The 25,397-nt window shown below is 42.4% G+C and overlaps 1 protein-coding gene across 5 annotated transcripts in view; it reads right to left on the bottom strand.

The window, feature by feature from the left end:
- The window catches only part of DIP2A (disco interacting protein 2 homolog A), a 165,623-nt gene that overhangs the window by 2,944 nt on the left and 137,282 nt on the right, over positions 1-25,397 (bottom strand). For 2 of the 5 annotated variants that reach the window (XM_040357582.1, XM_040357585.1), the window contains exons 23-35: positions 21,516-21,717; positions 20,358-20,467; positions 20,196-20,276; positions 18,468-18,591; positions 14,639-14,760; positions 12,617-12,728; positions 10,008-10,117; positions 8,430-8,560; positions 5,451-5,619; positions 5,082-5,252; positions 4,882-4,911; positions 390-451; positions 249-306 (exon numbers count right to left, since the gene is read on the bottom strand). In XM_040357582.1, the coding sequence (XP_040213516.1) occupies positions 249-306; positions 390-451; positions 4,882-4,911; positions 5,082-5,252; positions 5,451-5,619; positions 8,430-8,560; positions 10,008-10,117; positions 12,617-12,728; positions 14,639-14,760; positions 18,468-18,591; positions 20,196-20,276; positions 20,358-20,467; positions 21,516-21,717 (1,482 nt within the window). The remainder of the gene's footprint in view (positions 1-248; positions 307-389; positions 452-4,881; positions 4,912-5,081; positions 5,253-5,450; positions 5,620-8,429; positions 8,561-10,007; positions 10,118-12,616; positions 12,729-14,638; positions 14,761-18,467; positions 18,592-20,195; positions 20,277-20,357; positions 20,468-21,515; positions 21,718-25,397) is intronic. The other 3 variants (XM_040357584.1, XM_040357586.1, XM_040357583.1) reach the window with 2 other exon arrangements.

Consider the following 25,397-nt stretch of genomic DNA (forward strand, 5'->3'; position numbering starts at 1 on the left):
GAACAGGCATACAACTTGTCCTGTCCAAATACACCATTATAAAATTATTTTAAGGGTGAAAATTCTTTATAGACAAATTTACATTCTTCATACATCTTTAAACAAGTAGAATAATCTGCTACTTTATTGCCGTCTGTACTTAGACATATCTTTGGACATTTTCCACACTTAGTTGCATCCAGCCTTAAATTAATTATAGGCCATAACCCCAAAGATGGGCACCATGAACTTGGTGTAGAGAGTCTCACCTTTCCAGATTCCATGAGTGGTAGACTGTGTGGGGAACCTCTCTCCACAAGGCGAACTCTTAACAGAAAACCAAATTGATAATTAGACAAAAAAGGTATGGCTGATCATATACAGAAAAATCAGAAGGGCAGAAGTTTTACCTGTCATGGCGTAGAGCCCGCATATCTACATAGACAGTGGTAGGGTCGGGCCCAGCAGTGCCCTGAAAAAAACAAAACAATTTATTCTTCTTTGCAAACAATAGAATTGTTCTAAAAGGATTATGTGCTGGAGCTGCCATGCAGGTGAGAAGCTATACACAAGTCTAAAAAGCACATGGTGTGTAATCTGGACAAACACAAAGCTTTTCTGTAACTATCAATCATTACTGTAAACGTGTTCTGTTGTTAAAAAACTACTATCTTATGTTCAAGCCAACTCTACCACAAACGGATATAGCAGATTTGTATAGTTGCTGGTAGGCTGAATCACATGCTAGCTTTTTATATATCTCATAATATACTTAAGGTACAGTAAAACCACAGAGATTTCTATCCCATAACACCCTGCTTCTGGATAATCATTGAAGTCTGCTGTTAGACTGAAGGTTGGTAGTCTCCATTCCCCGATTTGGAGTGGTTCATGAATGAAGTACAGTAAAACCTTGGTTTGAGAGTAACTTGGTTTGAGAGCGTTTTGTAAGACGAGCTAAATATTTTAATAAATGTTGCCTTGGTATACAAGCGATGTCTTGATATAAGAGTAGTGTCATGTCACAACTGAGTATAAAAAAGTAGAGAGGAGCCTCTAAGTGTAGCAATATGGTTACATTTAATGACGGTACAACATTTAGCAACTTATTGCTACACTTAGAGGTGCTTCTCTTCTCTTTTATTCTCTGTAAAAAAAATGCTTTGATATACAAGTGCTTTGGATTACAAGCAGGGCTCAAATGCTGCAGGAACGCGTGGGAACGGAGTTCCTGCACTTTTTTCACAGCAGGAACGCAGTTCCCTTTGTAGGACTAGAGCAGCCATGAGCAGTCGAGCCCCCCAAGCCAATCCTTCACTAAACGGCGATGCCCAGCTCAAGTCACTGTCAGGGGCAGGCGAACCTTAGTAATCCTTTATGTTACTGGCCGCTTCCTGTATATGGATTCATCAGGTAGTGTGCGGGTATTCCGTCACTTCCTCGATGCCGCAATGTCTCCTGGGAGCTTTTGTCATTGTTCCCAGGAGACATTGCGGAGGTCTGCCGCAAGTTATCGCGGGATTTAGAAAGAAGCAAGTTTTTTCTAAATCCCGCTACCCGATGAATCCATATACAGGAAGCAGCTAGTAACATAAAGGATTACTAAGGTACAGTGGATCGAAAAGAAAAAAACATGCGGTTTAGTAATTATGCATATGAGCGTATTATTTTTTATTTTTTGGTGAGGGAGTGGATCTTGGGTGGGAGTTCCCACACTTTTTTCCCCAGGACTTGACCCCTGATTACAAGCATGTTTCTGGAACGAATTATGCTCGCAAGGTTTTACTGTACATCTAAACAAAAGGCATTCAATGTATTGTAGTTTGTTTCCTTAAAGAAGCAGTCACAGCCTGCAGAATAAAACCCTGCACACACGGCAAAATGCTGGGCGACCTCGGCTCGTTCAATAAAAAATGGCTGACATTCGACCCGCGTGTAAGACAGCGCTATCAGCCAATGCCAGAGTGTTCGGGTGTCAGAACACAACAGCTCAGCGGGGGAGATCCCTGTACTAATGTCAGTTTTCTTTCGGTCAACAAGCTGGGTTGAACGAAAATAAAACTCAGTGTGTACCAGTCTTTAGACTCTTGGGCAGACCGTACAGGATTCATTTTCTTCCCTTTAACCAGCAGATTGAACAAAAGAAAATAATCAATTTTCCCATCCACACATTTAAAATGGATTCGGGAATCCCTCCTGCAGAGCTATTCCCCACCGTCATAATACACTCATCAGCTCCGCTAGCTAGATATAGCCAGGGGCACTGATCGAAGGTAAACTTTCTAGCAGGCTGGTTGTACAGAAGTTGAACAAGTGATCACCAGCCTGCCAATAGATGGATCCAAACTTGAACCGTCCCTGCAGACCCGGACAAATTTGGATCCATCTATTGCCAGTTTTGCTCTCTGTGGGGAAGCATTAAAGGATAAGTTCACCTTTTCAAAAAATAAATAAAATACATGCACACTTTTTTGCAGGTAAAACAATTGTGGATTATTACATTTTTATTGGGAGCCTGGAGAGCATGGAACCCACAATCAGCAGATTGTAAGTGCTATGCAGGGCGTACGATCATACCTTGTACAAGCATTTAGTTACACAATGACAAGATATTTCAATAAACTACCACAGGGCTCAACAGCTCCGTAGTAGTTAACTGAGGACTACAACCTGACAGCTGCAAAGGCTGTTGGTAGTTGTAGTTTTCCATTCACAGAACACTGTAAATGAGTGACACGGCCAGGTGGGCGGAGCCCCGCATGGCCACGTCTTTTTTGATTTAGGCAGCAGACATAGGGAAAAGATTCCCGGTCTGCTGTCACAGAGGGGATTCGGAGTGGGCGATGTGTGGGTGTAACATGCAACATGTTAAGAAAGGTGAACTTATCCTTTAATCCCATTATAGAGATACTACATGCTTCCCTACTGAGTCAGATCTACAGCTCTACAATCTGCAAAGCAAATTCTCTCCGGCTGATTGGAGAGTTTTGGTTCTGACTCCTCAGAGAGCACTGCTTCCCCACAGAAAGCAAGGGTCATTTTCTACAGCATGCTATCAGAGGGCCAGCGTTTCTTCTCCAGCTGTGGCTGCTTTCTAAAGAAAGTAAACTAAGACTTTGCCCACCTTTTGTTTTAACACACCTGGAATGTGTTTAGCTAATTTACCTGAAAGTTAAACTGGGCTTTATCCCTCTCAATGCCAGGTCCTTACGTCGTACAGACCCGACAGCGGGGAGTGTTAAACCTCATACACACAATCGGATTTTCATCGGACAAAGCATAGGACTTGAAACTACATGTTTTTTTTTTAGCTCTTTAGCGCCACCCTTTGGGCAACTTCTGCTAATGTTGTGTTATGGTGAGCATTGATTCTGAGCATGCGTGTTTGTACTTTGGAGTTTTGTCCGAAGGACACGTGTACACACAATCGGATAATCCGACAACACACAATTGTTGGCAGACAATTTTAAAGCATGCTATCCCACATTTGTCTGCAGAAAATCCGACAATTGTCCGATGGAGCATACAAACGGTCAGATTTTCCGACAACAGCCTGTCATCACACAATTCCCGTTGGATAATCCGATTATGTGTACATGCCTTAACACATACTTGTGTGTATATCTGACAAGCAACGTCTGGCTGTCAGATGGAAGCAATCCAGCAGCAATGTAGCCACCAAATTGCTTTCAAACCCCAAGGTAACAGATGCTCCCACAATGTGTCTAGGGGTGCGCACGTCTGGGACAGGCATGGCACGTGCTGCCGGGTAAAGGGGCAGGAGCTGAGCTCTTCTTCCTGCTGACCTGGAAGCGACATGTAAAAACATCACTTCCCTTCACTTTTTCTGGTCAGCATAGCCAGGAATAAATCGAATTGTGTGCAATCTGTACTGTATTAGATTCATTGGAGCACAGGTGAGATATCCAGGTTCTTTTAGACACCAGATGTCTCATTAAAGAGAACCGGTCACCCAAACAAAAATGTAAAATTAGGTAAGGCCCACCCCACCCCACCCTAATGTATACATATGTAATGGGGGCACCTATGCATGAAAATGTTGATTGCGATATACCCGTTACATATCGCTGCGCACGCCAGGGTGAGAGTAATTTTAGCACCAGATCGCCTCCATAAACTGATGACCTGTAGGGTGGTTTGCATTTCCTTTGCGGTAATATTGTGTAACATAAAAAATTTAAACTACCACTGGCTGCTTTCAGAAAATATATAATGTTTTGGGGGGTTTATGCAATCTTCAGGCCTAAAATTATTTTTATATACATGTGCAAAAACGGCCCTGAGTTAAAGCGGAGTTCCACCCAAAAGTGGAATTTCCGCTTTAAGTACTCCTCGGCCCCTGACATGCCACGGGCCTCCTAGGTGACTCCTTCCTCTCGCCAATCTTCTGGGACACATGACAGGTCCCAGAAGATTGCCTGTCCACTGGGAATGCGCAGTGCGTGCCCGGCCGTGAAGTCGAAAGCTGTCACGGCCGGATGCCCACAGTGGCTATGACGGCGCCGGCAGAGAGGAGCGATGCTCGGGGCGGCCGCATGGCTGGACCGTGGGGCATACAAGTGTCTGTGTATTAAAAGTCAGCAGCTAAACTTTTTGTAGCTGTTGACTTTTAACAAACAAAAAAAAAAAGCCTGGAACTCCGCTTTAAAGTATAATCTTTACGTAGAGTCTCTGAAAGATAAAAGAAGCCGGCATGTGATCCCAAATACCAGCATCTACCTGTAACAACAATATCAGTTTTGGCTGCAGTTGGCCTTTAATGACTTCAGATCCCTCTGCAGTTCCTGTGCAGACACACACTTCTGTTGCACTGCCCAGCGGAGCCCAGAGCAAAGCACGCTGCACATAGCATGTCAGCTTACATACATGCAGACACCATACCTGGTCAGCAAGCTTGCCCAGTCTGTTGGGCTGAAAGAGGAACCACAAAGAAAAGTGAGAAATGGAATGGTATGATAGCAAGAGCGGGAATAAACAGAGGTTGAGGAACTCGTCTGAGCTCAGAAGTGAACATGACCACACATAAACTAAAATGATAAGCTTCACACAAAGCATATAAATTGCTATGACAGAACTCCTACCTGTAAACAGATGGCCACATTGACCCGACAGCCGAACGTGGTGCTCACAGCCCTGGTGGACAGTCCCAAGTCCTTGAATAACTTTGAGAACGACTGTGTAAGTGCGATACGTGGCCGTTCCTCCGCTACCACCATGCATGTTCGCACGCAAGACAGATTCACACCTCGGGACTGGGCAAGGGAAGGAGAGGATCAGGAAGGAAATTTAAGGATTAGCAAAATAATGGAGAACAAGACAAAAAAACAAAAACAAAAGGCTAAATAATATATGAGGAAAGCCTAAGGGAAGCACAGGAGGAAGAAGGAAATAAGAAAAGAACAAGTGTGGGTAAATACTCATCAAATCATCAATAATAACAGAGTATGTACCTTCAATGTGCCCGTCTGTGTGCCCAGGCCTCTGGTACACATTTCCATGACGGAGTACGAGCAGAAGGTGACGCGTACTTTGTACTGACTAACTGCACTAAGCCACAGGGATGCATTGCTCTCCAGCTCCAGAGGAGGCACGAGGATGGACTGGTGACCAGAATAAATGCTGCATAAATGGCAAAGGAACATTGTTAAGGAAGAACCTTGGTATAGTAGAAAAGCAGTTTATTGGTAGAACACAAGAAATGATAGAGATCACTAACTGCAACAAATTCACTTTTTTGCATTATTTCCTTGCAGTGGGACATCAGTCGATATGCAGGTCAGAATCAAACACCTATAAAACCCTTCTCTATGTACATACACACTCAATGAAAGTATATCTAAGGCCAAAACCTTTTTGTTTTTAATAGGGCACAGAAGTTCTGTTTATGACTTGTCCTGAAGATACAATGGGAAATAAGGGACATTTCTCAGAAATGAGGAAAATCCCCTGTGAGCTGTGACTGGAACAAGTGGAAGATTTCCCCTCACCTCCTGCTCTGGTGACAACTATAAACTTTTGTACCCCCCATTACTTTCTGTCCTGGTGACAGCAGCCACCTGCAATAATAGCAAAGTTGAAATTCCCCAGCAGGGGTAGAGATTGAAATAAACACGGAAAATAGTTTTTGCTTTAGATACATTTAAGATCTTGCTGACTGTACAGCTTATATATATATAAGGGAACAAACAAATGTAGATTTAAGCTTTTTTTTTTTTTACGAGCATAGGGCACATTCACTACACGCAATAATCGCATCGAAGCAGCTCCTTTTTAGCGGTAAGCCTTGTGTGACTGTTACCCACATTTGGGGTGCCATTAATAATCAATTAGCTAGATTCACGTAGTTTGCCGCAACTTTAAGGCGGCGTAGCGTAACGTATTTACGCTACGCCGCCTTAAGTCAGAGAGGCAAGTACTGTATTCTCAAAGTACTTGCCTCCTAACTTACGGCGGCGTAGCGTAAATGCGGCGGGCACAAGCGCGCCTAATTCAAAATAGGCTGAGGGGCATGTTTTATTATAATTTTGTTTGACCTGACGTGATTGACGTTTTTTTTTAATGGCGCATGCGCCGTCCGCCTACATTTTCCATTGTGCATTGTGGCAACGTACGCCGCACGGGCCTATTGATTTCGACGTGGACGTAAATGACGTAAATCCCTATTCACGGACGACTTACGCAAACGACGTAAAATTTTCGAATTTCGAAGCGGGAACGGCGACCATACTTTAACATTACTATTCCAACTATTTGTTTGAATAACTTTAGGCCTGATAAAGCGTTACGTAAACGGCCGGGCGTACATTCGTGAATAGGCATATCTAGTGATTTACATATTCTACGCCGACCGCAATGGAAGCGCCACCTAGCGGCCAGCCTAAATATTGCACCCTAAGATAGGACGGCGCAAGCCGTCGTATCTTAGATAGGTTTAAGTGTATCTCTGTTTGAGAATACACTTAAACATTAGGTCTGTGCAGATTCCGAGTTAGGTCGGCGTATCTACTCTTTTAACTCTATGTGAATCTAGCTAAAAGGCACCACTATAACGATGCTCGTTTCTATGCACATTCTCAGAACACCAAGGTGTGAGTGCAGCCTTAGGCCCCTTTCACATTGGACCTGTAGCCGCGGTGGCGGTATATCGCCGCTAAAAATAGCGGCGCTATACCGCCGGGATTGCCGCGGGAATCAGCCGCTAACGGTGCGGTATTAACCCCCGCTAGCGGCCGATAAAGGGTTAATACCGCCCGCAATGCGCCTCTATAGAGGCGCATTGCGGGCGGTATTGCCGCGGTTCCCATTGTTTTCAATGGGAAGGAGCGGTGAAGGAGCGGTATACATGCCGCTCCTCTCACCGCTCCAAAGATGCTGCTGACAGGAGATTTTTTTGTCTCCCACCAGCGCATCGCCTCAGTGTGAAAGCCCTCGGGCTTTCACATTGAGTCTGCAGTGCAGGAGTTTTTCAGGCGGGATAGCAGCGCTATTTTTAGCGCTTTACCGCCTGAAAAACTCCTCAATGTGAAAGGGGCCTTAGTGCTACACTCATTTCTACACTGTATCCATGGAAGGTGCCATGTTTAGCACACAGGATAGACTTCAAACTTGTCTGCCTTTGTTCGTTTTCCATTGCATGGTGGATTGGTTTTTCCAGTACCTTACACAAGAAAGGTGTGGCTGTCTGTGTTTCCAGCTCACAAAAATGACACGCACACTGGCAAAATCAACAGGTATTTTCTTTACTTACTGAAAATATTCCTAGCTTGAAAAAATGAAAACTAATGCATCTAAAGACTTGTAAGATGCAATATATCAAAATGATTGCGTTTTGTTTTGGGTATTCTTTAATTTTATTCATAATTGCATAGTTTAGAATGATTCTACAACATGCTGAGAAGGAGAAATGACTACACACAAGCCAATCAATGTATGTTTTGACAACCAGATTGTTACTCAGATAAGGCCCCTTTCACGTGATCGGCCCCGGAGCCGAGAGGGACACCTATTGACTTATATGGGCAGGCGGATGTCAGAGAAGATGTGTCCACTGACACCCGCCTGTCATTCGATCCGTCAAGATCCGCTCAAAACAGTTGGATGGTGATACATTCAGGATCCATTCAGCAGATCGGATCTGATTAGATGAAAAGACAGGCAGTCCGTTTTCATCTGATCTCCTCATAGAGAACAGCAGGACTCTGACAGTGAGTGGAGATGGACCCGTTCAGCGTAGATCAACGGAGCGATACCCCACTGAGCTACGGAGTCCGTCCAACAGATCCGCTCTGTGTGAACCCTAAAGCAATAGTTTTGGATCGAAAAATGCTCCTTTGATTATTTTACAGGATTATTCAGCGGTGAAATGTCTACCTCTACAGGATATATGCGACAGGCAAAGAGGATGATTAGTCAGAAATAGGACGGTTTACCTGCACAAACACCAAAGGGCAAATCCTAAGCCACAGTATGGATCTAGGCAGATGGCAATTTGACGAGATGGGTACAACTCACATTGCAGCTTAATGGACCGACATAAGGCACTGCAGGCTGAATGAGACATCTGAAGAAGAGGGAAAAAGGCTTACTTAGCTCATACATTATTAGAAAATATATATACACAGGAGAAGTAAAAAAGGTATAAATGGCTGAGGTCGAAGTTTAAATGTAGGAAAAGTCCAGCTCATGACAATTATTATAGCTTTGGATAGAGTGAAAAAGATACATTTTCTGTAAAGTTTTTGTATTTCTGCCTGTGACCCCATTAGAGAGATATTCCCTCTCTTTCTTTCTTAGTGACACCCATACAATAAATTGGGGGGGGGGGGGGGGCTTACGTGTCTTATAAAGACAAGAAAGCATGGACAGCTCCATCTGATTCCTCCTGTATTAAATTGTATTGTAACTGTACTGTCTGCCCTTATGTTGTAAAGCACCGAGCAAACTGTTGGCGCTATATAAATCCTGTATAATAATAATAATAAGAAGAATTATCTCTTCCAAAAGAGATTTCCACTCTCTGTTCTGGGGAAATTGTTTACCAAAGAAAAGAGGAAATCTGAAACAGGGAGACTGACAGAAGTAAGCAAGGATTCTAGTGTTCCTCAACTTAAAGTGGCTGTAAACCCCATCCATGAAATTTGAGCTGGGCACATATATCTGTAGTGTTTACTTATCTCTCTTTAGAGCTCTAAGTCCTGTGTCTTTCTGCAAGCTCTCCAACACTGGAGATAAAAGCAGCTGGAAATTTGTGTCGGGGAGGGTGCTTAGAGATAGATAAGCAGAGAGCTGGTCTATTTGCAGCACAGCTCTGCAAGTTTCTTTGTTCATTTGCCTATGTGGAAGCTTCTGCCATTACAATCCCTTTAAGTCATAATGTGCTAGTATGCATAGCACATTATGACAGACTTACCTGAAAACGAAGCCCTCCAGCGGCGTGCTGTCACCGCTGACGGCGCTTCCATCTTCACTTGGTCTTCTTTCTAGCTTTCCTCAGCTATCTGATAGGCTGAGCCAGCGATGACTTCACTCCGGCACATGCGCGTGGGAGTCTCTGTTTACGGCACGAAGAGCGCATGCGCCAGTGATGTCACTTACTGTATCTAAAGTAAATATCTCCTTAGCTATAGGTAAGCCTTGTTATAGGCTTACCTATAGGTAAGAATCATACATGGGAGTTTAATCTACTTTAAGTAAAAGTGCTTTACTGAGTCCCCTGGACAAAAAAGCTCAGTTAACCCTTGCAGCGCAGGCAAAGCCCCACTGCAAGGAAGGGTTTTTAGAGTTCCTGGAGTTCAGCTTTAAATCGGCCCCTTCTCAATTTTTCCAATGAAAGAATACAAATAAAAGGTAAAAGGGACCGACCACCAAATATTTACATGAATCTGAATGTGAGCTTAATCAGCAGGGATGACAGAGTGGGGACCTTACAGCTGGTTTGTGGCATTTCTAGAACCACTGAGGGGGGTATACTGGTAAACCAACAAAACATGTCCATCTTATTGTCCCACCTTCACTCCAGCCAGGATTCCGGTAGTAGACACACTGAAATCTAAGTAGGCCAGCGTTTCCGGTGATGTTGGCCGAAACACACGTGCTATTTTCTTTTTGGGCATGTCTTCTGCCGAAACACAGGAAAAGCAACAGCAAGCATTAGTGATGACATATACTGTATTCCAGGGGTCAAGTCCTGGGGGAAAAAGTGTGGGAACTCCCACCCAAGATCCACTCCCCCACCAAAAAAAAAAAAAAAATGATACCCTCATATGCATAATTACTAAACCGCATGTTTTTTTTTTCGATCCACTGTACCTTAGTAATCCTTTATGTTACTGGCCGCTTCCTGTATATGGATTCATCGGGTAGTGTGCGTGTATTCCGTCACTTCCTCGAAGAAGAAGCAAGTTCTTGCTAAATCCCGCGATAACTCGCGGCAGACCTCCGCAATGTCTCCTGGGAACAATGACAAAAGCTCCCAGGAGACATTGCGGCATCGAGGAAGTGACGGAATACCCGCACACTACCCGATGAATCTATATACAGGAAGCGGCCAGTAACATAAAGGATTACTAAGGTTCGCCTGCCCCTGACAGTGACTCGAGCTGGGCATCGCCGCTTAGTGAAGGAATAGCTTGGGCGGCTGCTCTAGTCCTGCAAAGGGAACTGAGTTCCTGCTGTGAAAAAAGTGCAGGAACTCCGTTCCCACGCGTTCCCGCAGGACTTGAGCCCTGCTGTATTCCCCCTCTGAACAGATACTTAGTATAAAAGTGTCAGCTGATAAATACACATGGCATGATATTCACAGCAGCTTCCACAGTGAATAAAGGTAAAACTATTTTAAAGAGGAACAATTTTCTCAATTAGTAAATATTTTATATTTTTATTTTGTAATTAGCACCCTTAGACTGCGAATTCATCATGGCACTGGATGCAAAAGAGAAATAGTGTTGTCAAGGCCGAGTTCTGGGCAGGGGGGGCTACAGGTGCAATGCAACACACAGGCATCCATAACCCTACACAGTGTACAGGTTGTTCAGTCAGCTAAACAACACCATCTACCAGCTAAGCCCCATTGTTTTGGAGACTACTGGCAAGGGTCAGTGCCTACTTTTACCACTCATGTGAATCCAGAGATTTGCCCATGCACAATGAAGCTACAGGGGTGCTTTAAGTCTGTTCCCTGCAGCTGCTTATGCTTACCTTACTACCCCTTTACTCTTTGCCTTTGGAATAGAATAGGGCAAGTTAATGCCTGGGTAATACTCTAAGTTGGTCTTAGAGCTTATACAGGTCTGGGGACCCTTTCCCAGTACTCATGGGACAGTTCTGGGTGCTTGAGCAACCAATCACTAAGCAACAGCAATGTAACATAAAAAGGAACAGGAGCGAATCACATGCACTCCCATAAAAAGAAGCATTGGTCAAAAAAAAGCTGTGGTACAGCAAAGGGAATGTGAATATAATTAGCTGTAGGGGCTTGCATGGACATAGTTCACTTTAGGCTGTGCATAGTCATTACTTAACTGTCTCATAATCCAGAAGTTTTCAACCAGCACATGATAACCCACAACTAAAGTTCTCAGATACAAAGTAATTGGACAAGTCATAAAACATTGCCCAATTGCTTCATACACTCCCCTATTCTGAGATAAGGTGGACTTTGTGACCCAAAACAAACATTTCAGGTGTCGCTTAAGGCTCCACCAGCTCCTCTTACAGGACAAACTGCTAGGAGAGCTGACAGGACAGAGCTCGTCCTAGCTCAAAACATCTAGTAGGGAAAGAAAGTTCTAAAAGTCGCAAATCACAGAAAAACCCTGTTAGGAAGTATATGACAGCCTCAGCCCGGTTACAGCCAGACCACGCCCCCAACTCGTTTCACTCTGCCCCCGAAGCTTAATCATGAGCAACCCATGATCAATTCCCCATGATTAAGCTCTGGGGTTTTATGCTGTGATGTGCGACTTTTAGGACTTCCTTTCCCTACCAGGACTATTTGTTTACTCCTTTCTTCACCATTGCCTAAGTTGGAAGACTTGCACTATTTGAGCCTGTTCAGGTCAGAAGCTTGTGGATGCATTTTAAACTATTTCATGAGGTCTATAGCCAGAAGTATATATACACTGATATAGCCAATATACAAAAAAAATACCATAAATGGAAAAAGTAATTCTATGAAACATTAATAGACACTCATATGATAAAGGTGAACCAGTCCTGAAAAATACATTTAAATGACCTAAATACAATACTAGAGCCTTTCCCAAAAGGTTGCCAATGTGAGCATAGCTCCATAGGATTGGGGGGGCTGTTCAAGTGGGGACCAAACCGAGTTACTGTATATATATGCATCTTAGTTTTATCTATAATCTTTATTTATTAATTTTTCTTAGATCAATAACAAACATATAACCAACAAACATGGAGAAAAAAAAAAGGGGGGGGGGGGGTTTAATGTCCTCTCCCTTCATGGGAAAGGGAACTATGTACGTTCACTGTGCTGTAATGAACCCATGATTCCCATTTGATTTTATACTGATAACATTATTATACCTCAAAGATAACAAAAGATCAAAGAGATAATAAAAATTCCATTGAAAAAGGATGAAATATTATTTACCAGTGTCTAGAATAGTTGGCCATGTTTTGACGTCTACAGCCGCAGCAGCTTCTTTTGACTTGAGCAAACGCATTATTGCTTGTGTAGTAAGAATACAGGCAGACTTACTAACCTGCACATAGGAGAAATATACAATGCTTGCTTACATAGGAATTAACAATGTAATACATACATACATTATCCATGCATACGGTATGCACCAAATTAAATCCCTACTCCATAACCAATAATCTTAAACCAAACCTGAACTGAGAGCAGGGAGGAGACTGCCATTGCCAACCTTATTTTCCTGGCTGTAATGCAGTTGGTGGCCTTGAACAAGCATGCAGATCAGGGATCCCAATTTGGACCCTTGTTGGTGACTGTAAATGTACTACTACTCTCATTTTCCTCAGTACATGCCTCCATTAAAAAGGAATCTTAGAAAGGTTGCCATTGTTGGCCTTTCCTAAAAATGGCAACTTGCCTGGCTATCTTACTGATCCATTTTGAAACACCGATATGGAATAAATATGCAGATAATGACTTTCGCATTTGATACGACAGTCCTGATCTCTATACTTGTTTTGGGTCAGTAATTCCAACTATTAAAAGAGGAGGATGAGCATGACAGCCAAGAAACTGAGGGCCAGATTCACAGAAGAGATACGCCGTCGTATCTCTGAGTATATCTATGCGACTGATTCATAGAATCAGTTACGCATAGGTAGCCCTAAGATCCGACAATTGTAATTGACTTATACCGTCGGATCTTAGGATGCAATACTTCAGCCGCCGCTGGGTGGCGTTCGCGTCGTTTTCCAGCGTCGGGTATGCAAATTAGGTTTTACGGTGATCCACAAAGGTTTTCGCGTTCGTTACGTTGTCGCTAGTAATTTTTTCCCGTCACAAAGTTACGGCTGCTTTAACATGGCTTAACTTTAGATGAGCCATGCAAAATCTTTATATCATATATATATATCTTTATAATATATATATATATATATATATATATATATATATATATATTTATTACCTGCAGTAAATCAACAAAACTGAAATTGTTTAGTGCTGTGCAGCGATTACTCTTTTTTTGGCTAGTTCATAATCTCTGTATGTGTTTTTAGGAAGTCATGTAGAATATTAGCCTCGTCTTTAGGACACTAATGCCCTGTACACACGAGCACAATTTCTGCCAGCAAGTCTGATGTGAGCTTTTCATCGGAAATTCCGACCATGTGTAGGCTCCATCAGACTTTTACTGGCGGCATTTCCGCCAGCAAAAGTTTGAGAACAGGTTCTCAATTTTTTCTATCGGAAAATCCGTTCGTCTGTATGGAATTCCGACGGGAAAAAAACATGCATGCTCGGAAGCATTGAACTTCTTTTTCTCGCCTTGTCATAGTGTTATACGTCACTGCGTTCTTAGCGCTAGAAAGTTCCGAGAACTTTTGTGTGACCGTGTGTATGCAAGCCAAGCTTGAGCGCAATTCCGTCGGAAAAACCATCCAACTTTGTACAGGGCATAAGCCTTGTTCAGTAAATTGTTCATTCAACATAACAAATCCAGTTTCTTCCAGTCAGACCAATACAGGATGAATTATCATTGGTTGCCATGGGTTATGGCATCTTTATGACTTAAAGGCTCTTCATTAAACGATTACAATTACTATACGATTTTTTGGTTTTCAGCCAAGTTCATCTTCAATTTTCGGTTTTAGTTTCGGCACTGGACTTTTCATTTCAGTGCATCACTAGTATAAATTACATGTCCACACATCTAATGTGCCACAAATGTCCATTGCCTGAGCTGTCTTTTCCCATTAGATATGTAGAGGGAGTGACCTGCATAGGACACCAGGGGCCAGACCTTCAGCCAAGACTAATTGCAACTGTTTTAATGTGAAGAGGTAGCTCTGGAGGAAGCCATTATTTGGCAACTACATATTTTGGATACATTTTCCAACTGAATCAAATGATTTTAAATTAAGATATTTCAAAAACTGACAGGGTTTCTTTATACCCAGCCTAGGTTGCACTCACCTCAACAATCATCTTGACGGTGGGCAGAGTTGTTGTAAGGTTTTGCGGGTGTGGAGGGCGCACAGTGATAGGAATACATCCAGCATATAGGCAACCAAAAAACGTGGCAATAAGGTCAATGCCTAAGGGAAATATACAGAAATTCAAGTTTTAACACAACAAACCTTTACGAAAAGTTCTGTGGAAAAATCTAATTTTAAACTGGTTACATGACATACCATTGATTCAATTTTATTTGCACATGAAATTTTAATTTGTAATTTTTGCTGAGAGATGAAAGTGTAAGCTTCTTCTAGCCTTTTTGTTTTAAACATTTTTCACGGCATCTGACCTGATGCACTTCCAAAAGGCCAATAAAGAAAATGCACCCTTACTCCATTCTTAAATCACACAATGCAATATCTGGGAGGGTAAATTAGCAGGTCCAGGCCTAAATCACATGGAAGCCAGGGAGAGGGGCACGTCAATACAAAAAAGGGCCTGTGAGGATAGGCAAATCCAGCTTTTACCTAAGATTTGACATCATTCAGAGTTTAACAAGTGAATCTGACCTGCCATTCCCCTAATTCTGAGATGCATTTGAACTTCTTCAAGCTGATTTTGCATTCCTATTTGCTTGTATGGTAAAGAAGATGCTCTGGCGTGAACTGCCGCCTGGCGACACAGGGCTTAACACTGATAAAGCTGGTATTTATCTAGGTGCCTTGGGACAGCTTGGCTCAGGGGCAGGCAACCTCTGTACTTTAGCTGTTGTGGAACTACAAGTCCCATGACTCTGAGATTCAGACTCATGACTGACAACCACTGGCATGACTCCAAAAGGCAGCAGCATGAGGGGATTTGTAGTTTCATCTCAGCTGGAGTGCTTAGGTTGCTTACCCCTGGCTTAGCTGCATGGAATCATATTTAAAGAAAAGGCATGTCCTCACACCTACTAGAAGCATTCTGTTAAAAGTTGATCTTTTTTTTTTTATTATTATTATTATTATGAATACAGTGAGGAAAGGAAAGAATCTCTGGCAGTTTTTTTTTCTGTGTCCCTTTGGAGAGATTTGCCTTAGGCCCCTTTCAGACGTGCGGACCGTATGTCCGCTTTTGCGGATGAAAAAGGGACATACATTGGTCCCTATGTGATTGCGGGTGTCAGCACATAAACATCCACTGACACCCGTAATCATCTGCCTCCGCAAACATCCGATTTTGCAGACGGAAGAAAACCCTATTTTTTCTTCCGTCTGCGGTCCGTGTTCATCCGATCCCCCATAGGGGAGAGCGGAGAAAAGACAGGGCGGTCCCTGCACAGTGTGTGGAGACCGCCCTGTCATCCGACGGCTCAGTGGGTATTTACAGAGCGATCCCCACTGAGCACACGGAGGCGGATCATTACTGATCCGCCCCGTGTGAAAGGGCCCTTAGGTTCGTGTCCCACAACCAAAACAGGAAGAGAAATTCTCTCCCAAAAGGGGAATCCCTTATTGAGACCTAGTTTCCTCGTTCGAAGACTTCCCCTCTATTACTGTTCTGGGAACAACCCAAACTTTAGGGTTAAAAATTTGTATATATTGTCAATTTCAGTATCACAAAGAACAACATTAAAATTTCAACTTAGTGACAACCATTAGTAGGCAAGGGTAATGAGTCAGCTGGATGGCTATCACCCATAGCTTGACTCCCATTAGCAAACAACAACGTATTATAAGACAACCCAAACTTCGTGATTTGCTTTCTAGGCCACAGGCTAGATAAAGAAGGTGAATATTCCCAACGGGACACAGACAAAAAACCTTAACAGGGGATCTAACCCCCTTCCACCCAAAAACAAATAACAAAACAAAAAGTTGCCTTTAGTTATACTTTAAGCTTTCCTCCATTTTGTGACAGCAACGCTATTCTGTACTTGACTAGAGTAGTTCTATCAACACCATAAAATAATGATAAATTTCCTATGGCTTCCCACATGAAGAACTCTTGCACAGGGACAGTGATGCCCAATTCTGCCTGATTGCCTGCGTATCTCCTCTGCCCAGGCAACCTGGGTGCAGCATACAGCCTCCTATTGACATTTTGTCATGTTACAACCAAAAGCGTAAATGTATTTCATTGGGATTTTATGTGATGAACAGAAAGTGGCACATAATTGTGAAGTGGAAAGAAAATGATAGCGTTCGATATTTTGTACAAATAAATACAGTATGTGAAAAGTGCGCATTTGTATTCAGCCCCTCTGAGTCAATACCTTGCAGAACCACCTTTCCCTGCAATTACACCTGCAAGTATTTTGGGGCATGTTCCTACCATGTTCCTACCAGCTTCGCACATCTAGAGAGTGAAATGTTTGCCCATTCTTCTTGCAAAATAGGTCAAGCTCTGTCAGATTGTATGGAGAGCATCTGAACAGCAATTTTCACGTCTTTCCAAAGATTAAGTTTAGTTTGCTGTATGTTTAGAGTCGTTATCCTGCTGGGAGGTGAACCTCTGCCCCAGTCTCAAATCTTTTGCAAACTAACGAGTTTTCTTCTAAAACTGCCCTGTATTTGGCTTCCCTGTCCCTGCTAAAAAGCATTCCCACATGATGCTGCCACCACCATGTTTCACGGTGGGGATGGTGTGTTCAGGGTGATGTGCAGTGTTAGTTTTCTGCTACACATAGTGTTTTGCTTTTAGGCCTAAAAGTTCAATTTTGGTCTCATCAGACCAGAGCAACTTCTTCAGCATGTTTTCTGTGTCCCCCACATGGCTTCTTGCAAACTACAAACAGGACTTTTTATGGCTTTCTTTTAACAATGGCTTTCTTCTTGCCACTCTTCCATAAAGGGCAGATTTGTTGCGTGCACAACTAATAGTTGTCCTGTGGACAGATTCTCCCATCTGAACTGTGAATCTCTGCAGCTCCTCCAGAGTTATCAAGGGCCGCTTTGCTGCTTCTCTGATTAATGCTCTCCTTGCCCAGCCTGTCAGTTTAGGTGGATGGCCATGTCTTGGTAGGTTCCCAGTTTTGCCATACTCCTTCCATTTTCGGATGATGGATTGAACAGTGCTCCGTGAGATGTTCAAAGCTTGGGATATTTTTTTTTATAACCCAACCTTGCTTTAAACTTCTTCACAACTTTATTCCTGACCTGTCTGGTGTGTTCCTTGGCCTTCATGATGCCGTTTGTTCACCAAGGTACTTTAACAAATCTGGAGGCTTCACAGAACAGCCGTATTTATACTGAGATTAAATTAAACACAGGTGGAATCTATTTACTAATGACTTCTTAAGGCAATTGGTTCCACTAGATTTTAGTTAGGGGTATCAAAGTAAATGAGGCTGAATACAAATGCCCTCGACACTTTTCAGATATTTATTTGTAAAACATTTTGAAAACGATAATTTTTCCTCCGATTTACAATTATGTGCCACTTTGTGTTGGTCTATCCCATAAAATCCCAATTAATTACATTTACATTTTTGGTCGTAACAAGACAAAATGTGGATAATTTCAAGAGGTGTGAATACTTTTTCAAGGCACTGTATCTGTGTATACGACGGGGCTATTAAATACAAGAGTAACAGCATATGCAATAAAAATTGCTGTTTTTTTTCTCTTATGCCTTGTATGCTGTACTTCTGTTTATAAAAGCAATGCCGTATACACCAATACAGCAGCGCACAGCTACTCATGTCAATGGGAGTCTGCATGCGGTACCTGGGCAGATGCCAGCAAATATTTTGAACAGACTCAGGTGCCTATATGCAAGAGCCTTTAAGTTACAGTAGTTAGAAAATGGCAGGCATTTGAACAGCTGACAGTGAACAGTGACCACTGACGGCTTTCATAGCACTTACCAGGAGGATACACAAGAGCTACATGGTCTCCGACATTAAGACGAGCTTTCTCCACCAGTCCAGCAGCTACACGTTCTGCTCGCTTGTGCAGCTGCAAGCAAGTTGCAGAACTGGCCACAGCACCCTGTGAAGGATAAGCAGAGCGTCTGTGATTACACGTTAAGATGGCTGCAAACCTCTGTATAATCACCTTTACATTTTCCAAAACTATGTGAAGTTTACCGAAACAGTCTATTCCATTTATATTCAATAAGAAAAGTGTACACAAATGCGGTTTCCCCTTAGATTTTTAAGTTCTCATTTTTCTTCATCTCTATTTTCTTTAAATCATTGAGAAAGACTTCATCTTAATAAATGCACAGGTTTTGGGTTCTATTTATCGGACTTGTCTGCTGTGGACAGACCTGAAGAATTTGGTTCCTGCTTTATGTATACATAGGCATTGTTTAGCTTTGTTTTTAGGGTAATACAACAGGGGTCTTCAAACTATGTCCCTCCAGTTGTTCAGGAACTACAGGGTGGGCCATTTATATGCATACACCTTAATAAAATGGGAAAAGTTGGTGATATTAACTTCCTGTTTGTGGCACATTAGTATATGTGTGGGGGGAAACTTTTCAAGATGGGTGGTGACCATGGCGGCTATTTTGAAGTCGGCCATTTTGAATCCAACTTTTGTTTTTTCAATAGGAAGAGGGTCATGTGACACATCAAACTTATTGAGAATTTCACAAGAAAAACAATGGTGTGCTTGGTTTTAACGTAACTTTATTCTTTAATGAGTTATTTACAAGTTTCTGACCACTTATAAAATGTGTTCAATGTGCTCTCCAGTGACATGCGGCGAGTGCTACGCTGTGGGCTCTTGCTAAATGAAGCTAGGACAGCCACCGATGTTTCTTCATTAGACCCCTTTCACACTGGATACGCCCATAGCGGAGCGTTAAAATTGCGGTAAAATAGCAGTGTTTTACCACGATTTTAACGCTCCGCTATAGGCGTATCCAGTGTGAAAGGGGTCTAATAAAGAAACATCAGTGGCTGTCCTAGCTTCATTTAGCAAGAGCCCACAGCGTAGCACTCGCCGCATGTCACTGGAGAGCACATTGAACACATTTTATTAGTGGTCAGAAACTTGGAAATAACTCATGAAAGAATAAAGTTACGTTAAAACCAAGCACACCATTGTTTTTCTTATGAAATTCCCAATAAGTTTGATGTGTCACATGACCCTCTTCCTATTGAAAAAACAAAAGTTGGATTCAAAATGGCGGACTTAAAAATGTCCGCCATGGTCACCACCCATCTTGAAAAGTTTCCCCCCTCACATATACCAATGTGCCACAAACAGGAAGTTAATATCACCAACCACTCCCATTTTATTAAGGTGTATCCATCCATATAAATGGCCCACCCTGTACAATTCCCATCATGCCCAGTCATGTCTGTGAATGTCACAGTTTTACAATGCCTCATGGGATGTGTAGTTCCGCAACACCTGGAGGGCCGTAGATTTGAACATCACTGTAATGCAGCATTGCAACGTATCAGAACAGGCTGTACACTCACAAACTATATACATATACATACCAAGACCAACCCCCCCCCCCTCCCCAAAAAAAACTGAATAGCAGTTTATATTTCTACATGTCTAATCAAGTGCTTATGCAAATTATGATAAATGTGAAGCAGACCTATTCAGAGGGCCATAAGATAGTGACAAGTTACCTTGGAATTCAGGAGGAGAAGCAGAACATGATCAGGGGTGGTCTGTGCCCTCCATTGTAAGACATCAGCTAAGTACAGGAACTGCAATGTGAAATATCATTGTCATGAAAAGCATGAATTATAGAAGCCCCAAAACACTCCACAATACAGTTACATTGTTACCTTCCTTGCCTGATCATTGTCTTCAAGCTGGGTGACATCTCTTCCACAAGCCTGTGCAATTCGTTTTCCAGCTACTAGGTTTCCCACAATCATAGAAGCTGGACCCACATCTTAGAGAAAAACAACAAAAAACAAACAATCAAAACTATTATAATGCTTGTTCTTTGTAATATATGTTATATCCACAACATCAATCCAATAAACTACACAAGATTGATCTTATTTCTATATTGTTTTAAGGAAAGAGGGAGTAGCCGCTCCAGGTGGGAACCCAAATGAAGATCCTCCGTAGCAGATAACTCAGATGCAGGCAATGCACTTGGCAAGGCAGGAACAAAACAATTAGGTAGATTCAGAGAGAATGGTGTAAACTTGCGGCGGCGTAGCTTAGCGTGTTTAGGCTACGCCGCCGTAAGTTAACAAGGCAAGTACTTGATTCTCAAAGTACTTGCCTGCTAAGTTACGGCGGCGTAGCCTAAAGCGGGCGGGCGTAAGGGCGCCTAATTCAAATTTGTCTGAGGGGGCGTGTTTAATGGTAATGAGGCTTGACCCGACGTGATTGACGCCTTCTTTCAACTGCGCATGCGCCGGGCGCCTACATTTCCCAGTGTGCATTGCGGCTAAGTATCTACTGATAAGCCGGCCTAACTCTTTCTGAATCTACCTAAATGTCTCTGGACAGCCGCACTCTGAACAAATTGTAGCCTTTATTAAAAGAAGGACAGCACTACAAGTCACAGCAAACAATAAAATAAACCTGGCTGCGGACGCGTTTCGCACTGGAATTAGTGCTTAGTCAAATGACTAAGCACCAATTCCAGTGCGAAACGCATCAGACCCAGGTTTTATTTTGTTTGCTGTGATTTGTAGTGCTGTCCTTCTTTTAATAAAGGCTACAATTTGTTCAGAGTGCGGCTGTCTAGAGACATTATTTTGTTTCTGTCTATATTGTTTTAATTATACTATACTATAGGAAAACTGGAATAAAAAAAAAAAAAAAAAGTTTTTTTTCTGGTAAACAGCTTCTCCACTTTTATATATCACTAGTGTTATAATGTTTTAGAGTTTTTGACAAGAACACTGTACGTCTGCATTTACTCATTTATAATCAAATGCAAAATAACAACAACACTAGAGATTAGGGAAATTGTCTCATACCTGGCTGTTTCTGTCGAGGTTTGGGCAGATTGGTGACACAGGTGTGTGGGCACATAAGAACATTACAGGGGTGGAGAGAACCCTCCAAGAAGTGCTGCTTGGTTTCTGAGATGTGAATCCCACCCAGAGGTGCTTTGGGAAGAGTGTTTGCAGGTACTAATGCAAGGCAGTACACTCCCACTTGGTGGATGCTGTCTATTGCCTGTGGAAAGAATTGATTAGGGATATATAAAAGCAAATTCATTTCAATACATATCTATTAGTCAAACTATCAGCCTAAAGTGACACTCATGCCTCGAACACATGGCCGGACTTTCCGGAAAAAAAGTTAGGCCTCGTACACACGATCAGTCAAAAACGATGTAAAACGGACTGAAGGACCGTTTCATTGGTCCAAAATGATGGTGTGTGGGCCCCATCGGTCAGTTATCCTTCGGTCAAAAATGTTAGAACTTGCTTTTAAATTGAACCGATGGACGCCTAACGGATAGGTCAAAACCGACGGTTAGTATGCAAAAGCATCGGTTAAAAACCTGCGCATGCTCAGAATCAAGTCGATGCATGCTTGGAAGCATTGAACTTCATTTTTCTCAGCACATCGTTGTGTTTTACGTCATCGCGTTGGACTCGATCGGTTTTTTAACTGATGGTGTGTAGGCACATCAGACCATCAGTCAGCTTCATCGGTTAATTGATGAAACGGTCCTTCAGTCCGTTCACATCGGATGGACTGATCGTGTGTACAGGGCTTTAGACTTTTTTTCTCCAAAAGTCCGCCGTGCGTAGCCTCCACTTTTTTTGTCAGAAGTCCGACGGAACAACTCATGCTAAGGTATGGACCAGGGAACACAGCCAGTTTTATACTCATCCTTGAGGTGAGCAGGCATTTTAGCAGGTGGTGGTGTGCACTGAATATTGCATCCATTTAAATAGGATTTTTCACAGCGGTGACAGTTTTTATAATTTATTTATTTTCTTTTTTCATAAATTGTTTTATGGAATGTATAATTATTTGTTTATATAAGATTTATAGATACACAGCGCTGCACTATTTTCACAAAATTAATAGAGGGTATTGAATTATGGATGACCATTTGAATAATATTTTTTTAAACCGGAGTTTTGGGTCATTTTAAAGTAAACTTGTCACAACTCTGGCATATAAAATGAGCCTATGATAAAAATATGCTTAGGAGGCGATAACCACTCTTTGCAGCAATCAGCAGGTCCAAATTCAATTATACGCAAATCTCAACCCTTGCTGTATAAGGCAACCCAGCACAATTATTAACAAAAGGCCCAACACTCAACCAATCATGTGTGTACAAAGGGATAAAGGGAAATCAAAAGTGTGACATAATTCTACACAAGTTTATAAACCAAAAGTCCATATTTCTCAAATGCATATAAAGGATGAACACCATCAGCAAATTCTTTCCAAATGGCAGGATTGGAGTGACTCTCACTTGCAGGCCCACATCTATGTAAAAGACAAGAAAAGAGAAACAGTGCCACCAAGTGTAGTTTGTTTATTAGCTCTCATAAAAACAAAGATAATATAAACCCACAGCGTGTGATCCAAAAAGCAGCATGTAATGCAATTCCACTAGATGGCAGCCTTTTCCCAGTCAAAGCACTTCCTTGTGCAGATGGCACTCAGAGGGAGACGGTTTGTCCCTACTGAAATGGTGCCCTGACGCTTTCTTTATTTGGTCTCCAGCAAGATGGCGCTGCTACATACTTTACATTTGGTCTACGCCAATATGGCGGCAGCAGTTTTATGTCCTCTGAAATGCTGCTCGGAGCCCATTTATTCCAAAGTCTGTAAGTGTTAGGCAGGCTTGAGAATGCCCAGAAACATGTTGTGATGGCTTCTCTGAAGTCATTATGCCATTCTGGTGCCCTGTTTCTGCTGTGAAGATCTCTGTGTGGTCAGCAGCAGCCCTTCTGGTTGCTGGCAAGAGGCTATCTGCACGAAAAAGGGCCTAGGCTGGGACAAGGTTGCCATCTAGTGGAATTGCAATACTTGCTGCTTTTTGGATCACGCACTGTGACTGCATATTGTCTTTGTTTTAATGAGAGCTAAAAACCTACTACACTTAGTCAGTGGTGCTGCTTCTCTTTCTTTTACATACTTACAGCCCAGCATTTCCGCTTCTTCTTTCAGCGACTCAACTGGATCCTGCCAACCTATGATATTCGATCACTTAACATATGCTACAATTGATGGCTCAAACTTCATGTCTGATGTACCCTGAAACACCTGGGAAAGGCAACTGCTTAAAGTGGTTGTAAACCCTTATTTTTCACTTTTACCTACAGGTAAGCCTATAATAAGGCTTACCTGTAGGTATAAAGAATATCTCCTAAATCTGTATGGTTTAGGAGATATTTCCCTCGAAATGCGCCGCCGATTGCAGTGGCGCTTGCGCAGGGGGGAATCCACGGTGAAAGGCCCGGCAGCTGCCGGACCTAGCCGATTTGAAATCTCCCGCGCGCACGCGCGGGAGTGACGTCATCGCCGCTCCAGCCAATCACAGCGTTGGAGCGGCGATACCCGGAAGACACGCCGGAGCAAGATGACATCTCGCTCGGCGTGGACCAGGTAAGTGTTCTTCACCTCGTTCCGAGGTAAGTATTTCATAATCAGCTATTATGCGGTGCATACTAGCTGATTATGCCTTTTGCCTTGCAGGTTTAAAAAAAAAAAAATTATATATGCGGTTTACAACCGCTTTAACTTTGACGAGGCTAACTTACGAAACTTACCAGATCTCTCCAAAAAAAAAACCTTTTCACTGAGCTTTGAAGTGTCCACTTATGAATAAAATTAGCCAGGCTGGCGCTTCCCAAATGTGCCTGAGAAGGTTGCCCAACTCCCTGCCCCCAAAAAAACACCTTTCGGGCCACACTGGTGTACATCCCCACCCCATGGTATAAAGTCCTGCAGGCTATCTCATATGCCGCGTACACACGATCATTTTTCGGCATAAAAAAAAACAATGTTTTTTCGTCATGTAGAAAAAAATAAGTTTTTCCAACTTCATCATTAAAACAACGTTGCCCACACACCATCATTTAAAAAAAATGCTCTAGCAAAGAGCGGTGACGTACAACACGTACGACGGCACTCTAAAGGGGAAGTTCCATGCGGATGACTCCACCCTTGGGGCTGCTTTAGCCAATTCCGTGTTAGTAAAAGACGATTCGCGCTTTTCTGTCTGTTACAGCGTGATGAATGTGCTTACTTCATTATGAACGGTAGTTTTACCAGAACGAGCGCTCCCGTCTCATAACTTGCTTCTGAGCATGCGCAGGTTTTTAACGTCGTTTTAGCCCACACACGATCATTTTTTACAACCCGAAAAACGACATAGTTTAAAACGTTGTTAAAAAATGCAGCATGCTCGAATTTTTTATTTGTCGTTTTTCAGAACCTGAAAAATGATGTGAAGCCCACACACGATCATTTTAAATGCCATTTTTTAAAAACAACGTTTTTTCATGCCGAAAAATGATCGGGTGTACGCGGAATTACACTCATATCTGCTGTATTTTGTTTATAAATAAGAAATTTATTTAAAAAAAAAATAATTATTTGCAAAATTTAGTTGCCCATCTCTCTAAACCAAAATATTTATCAATCTGACATACATTTTCACTAAAGGTATCCTATGCTTTTGCGTGCTTCCATCATATGCTCAGTTTGAATTGCTCAGGTCTGTGCAATTATGCGGCAAAGCTTGAAACATTACTATCTAAACGTACAAATACTTTCAGTGAATAAGCCAACAACTGTAACACATAACAAATAGAGAAAACAGGGAAAAGAACCTGCTCCAGGTGTCTGGGTCACAAAAAATCTTCTCCTCAAAATGATGG

Source organism: Rana temporaria, chromosome 6 (genome assembly GCF_905171775.1).
Source record: "Rana temporaria chromosome 6, aRanTem1.1, whole genome shotgun sequence".
NCBI lineage: Eukaryota > Metazoa > Chordata > Amphibia > Anura > Ranidae > Rana > Rana temporaria.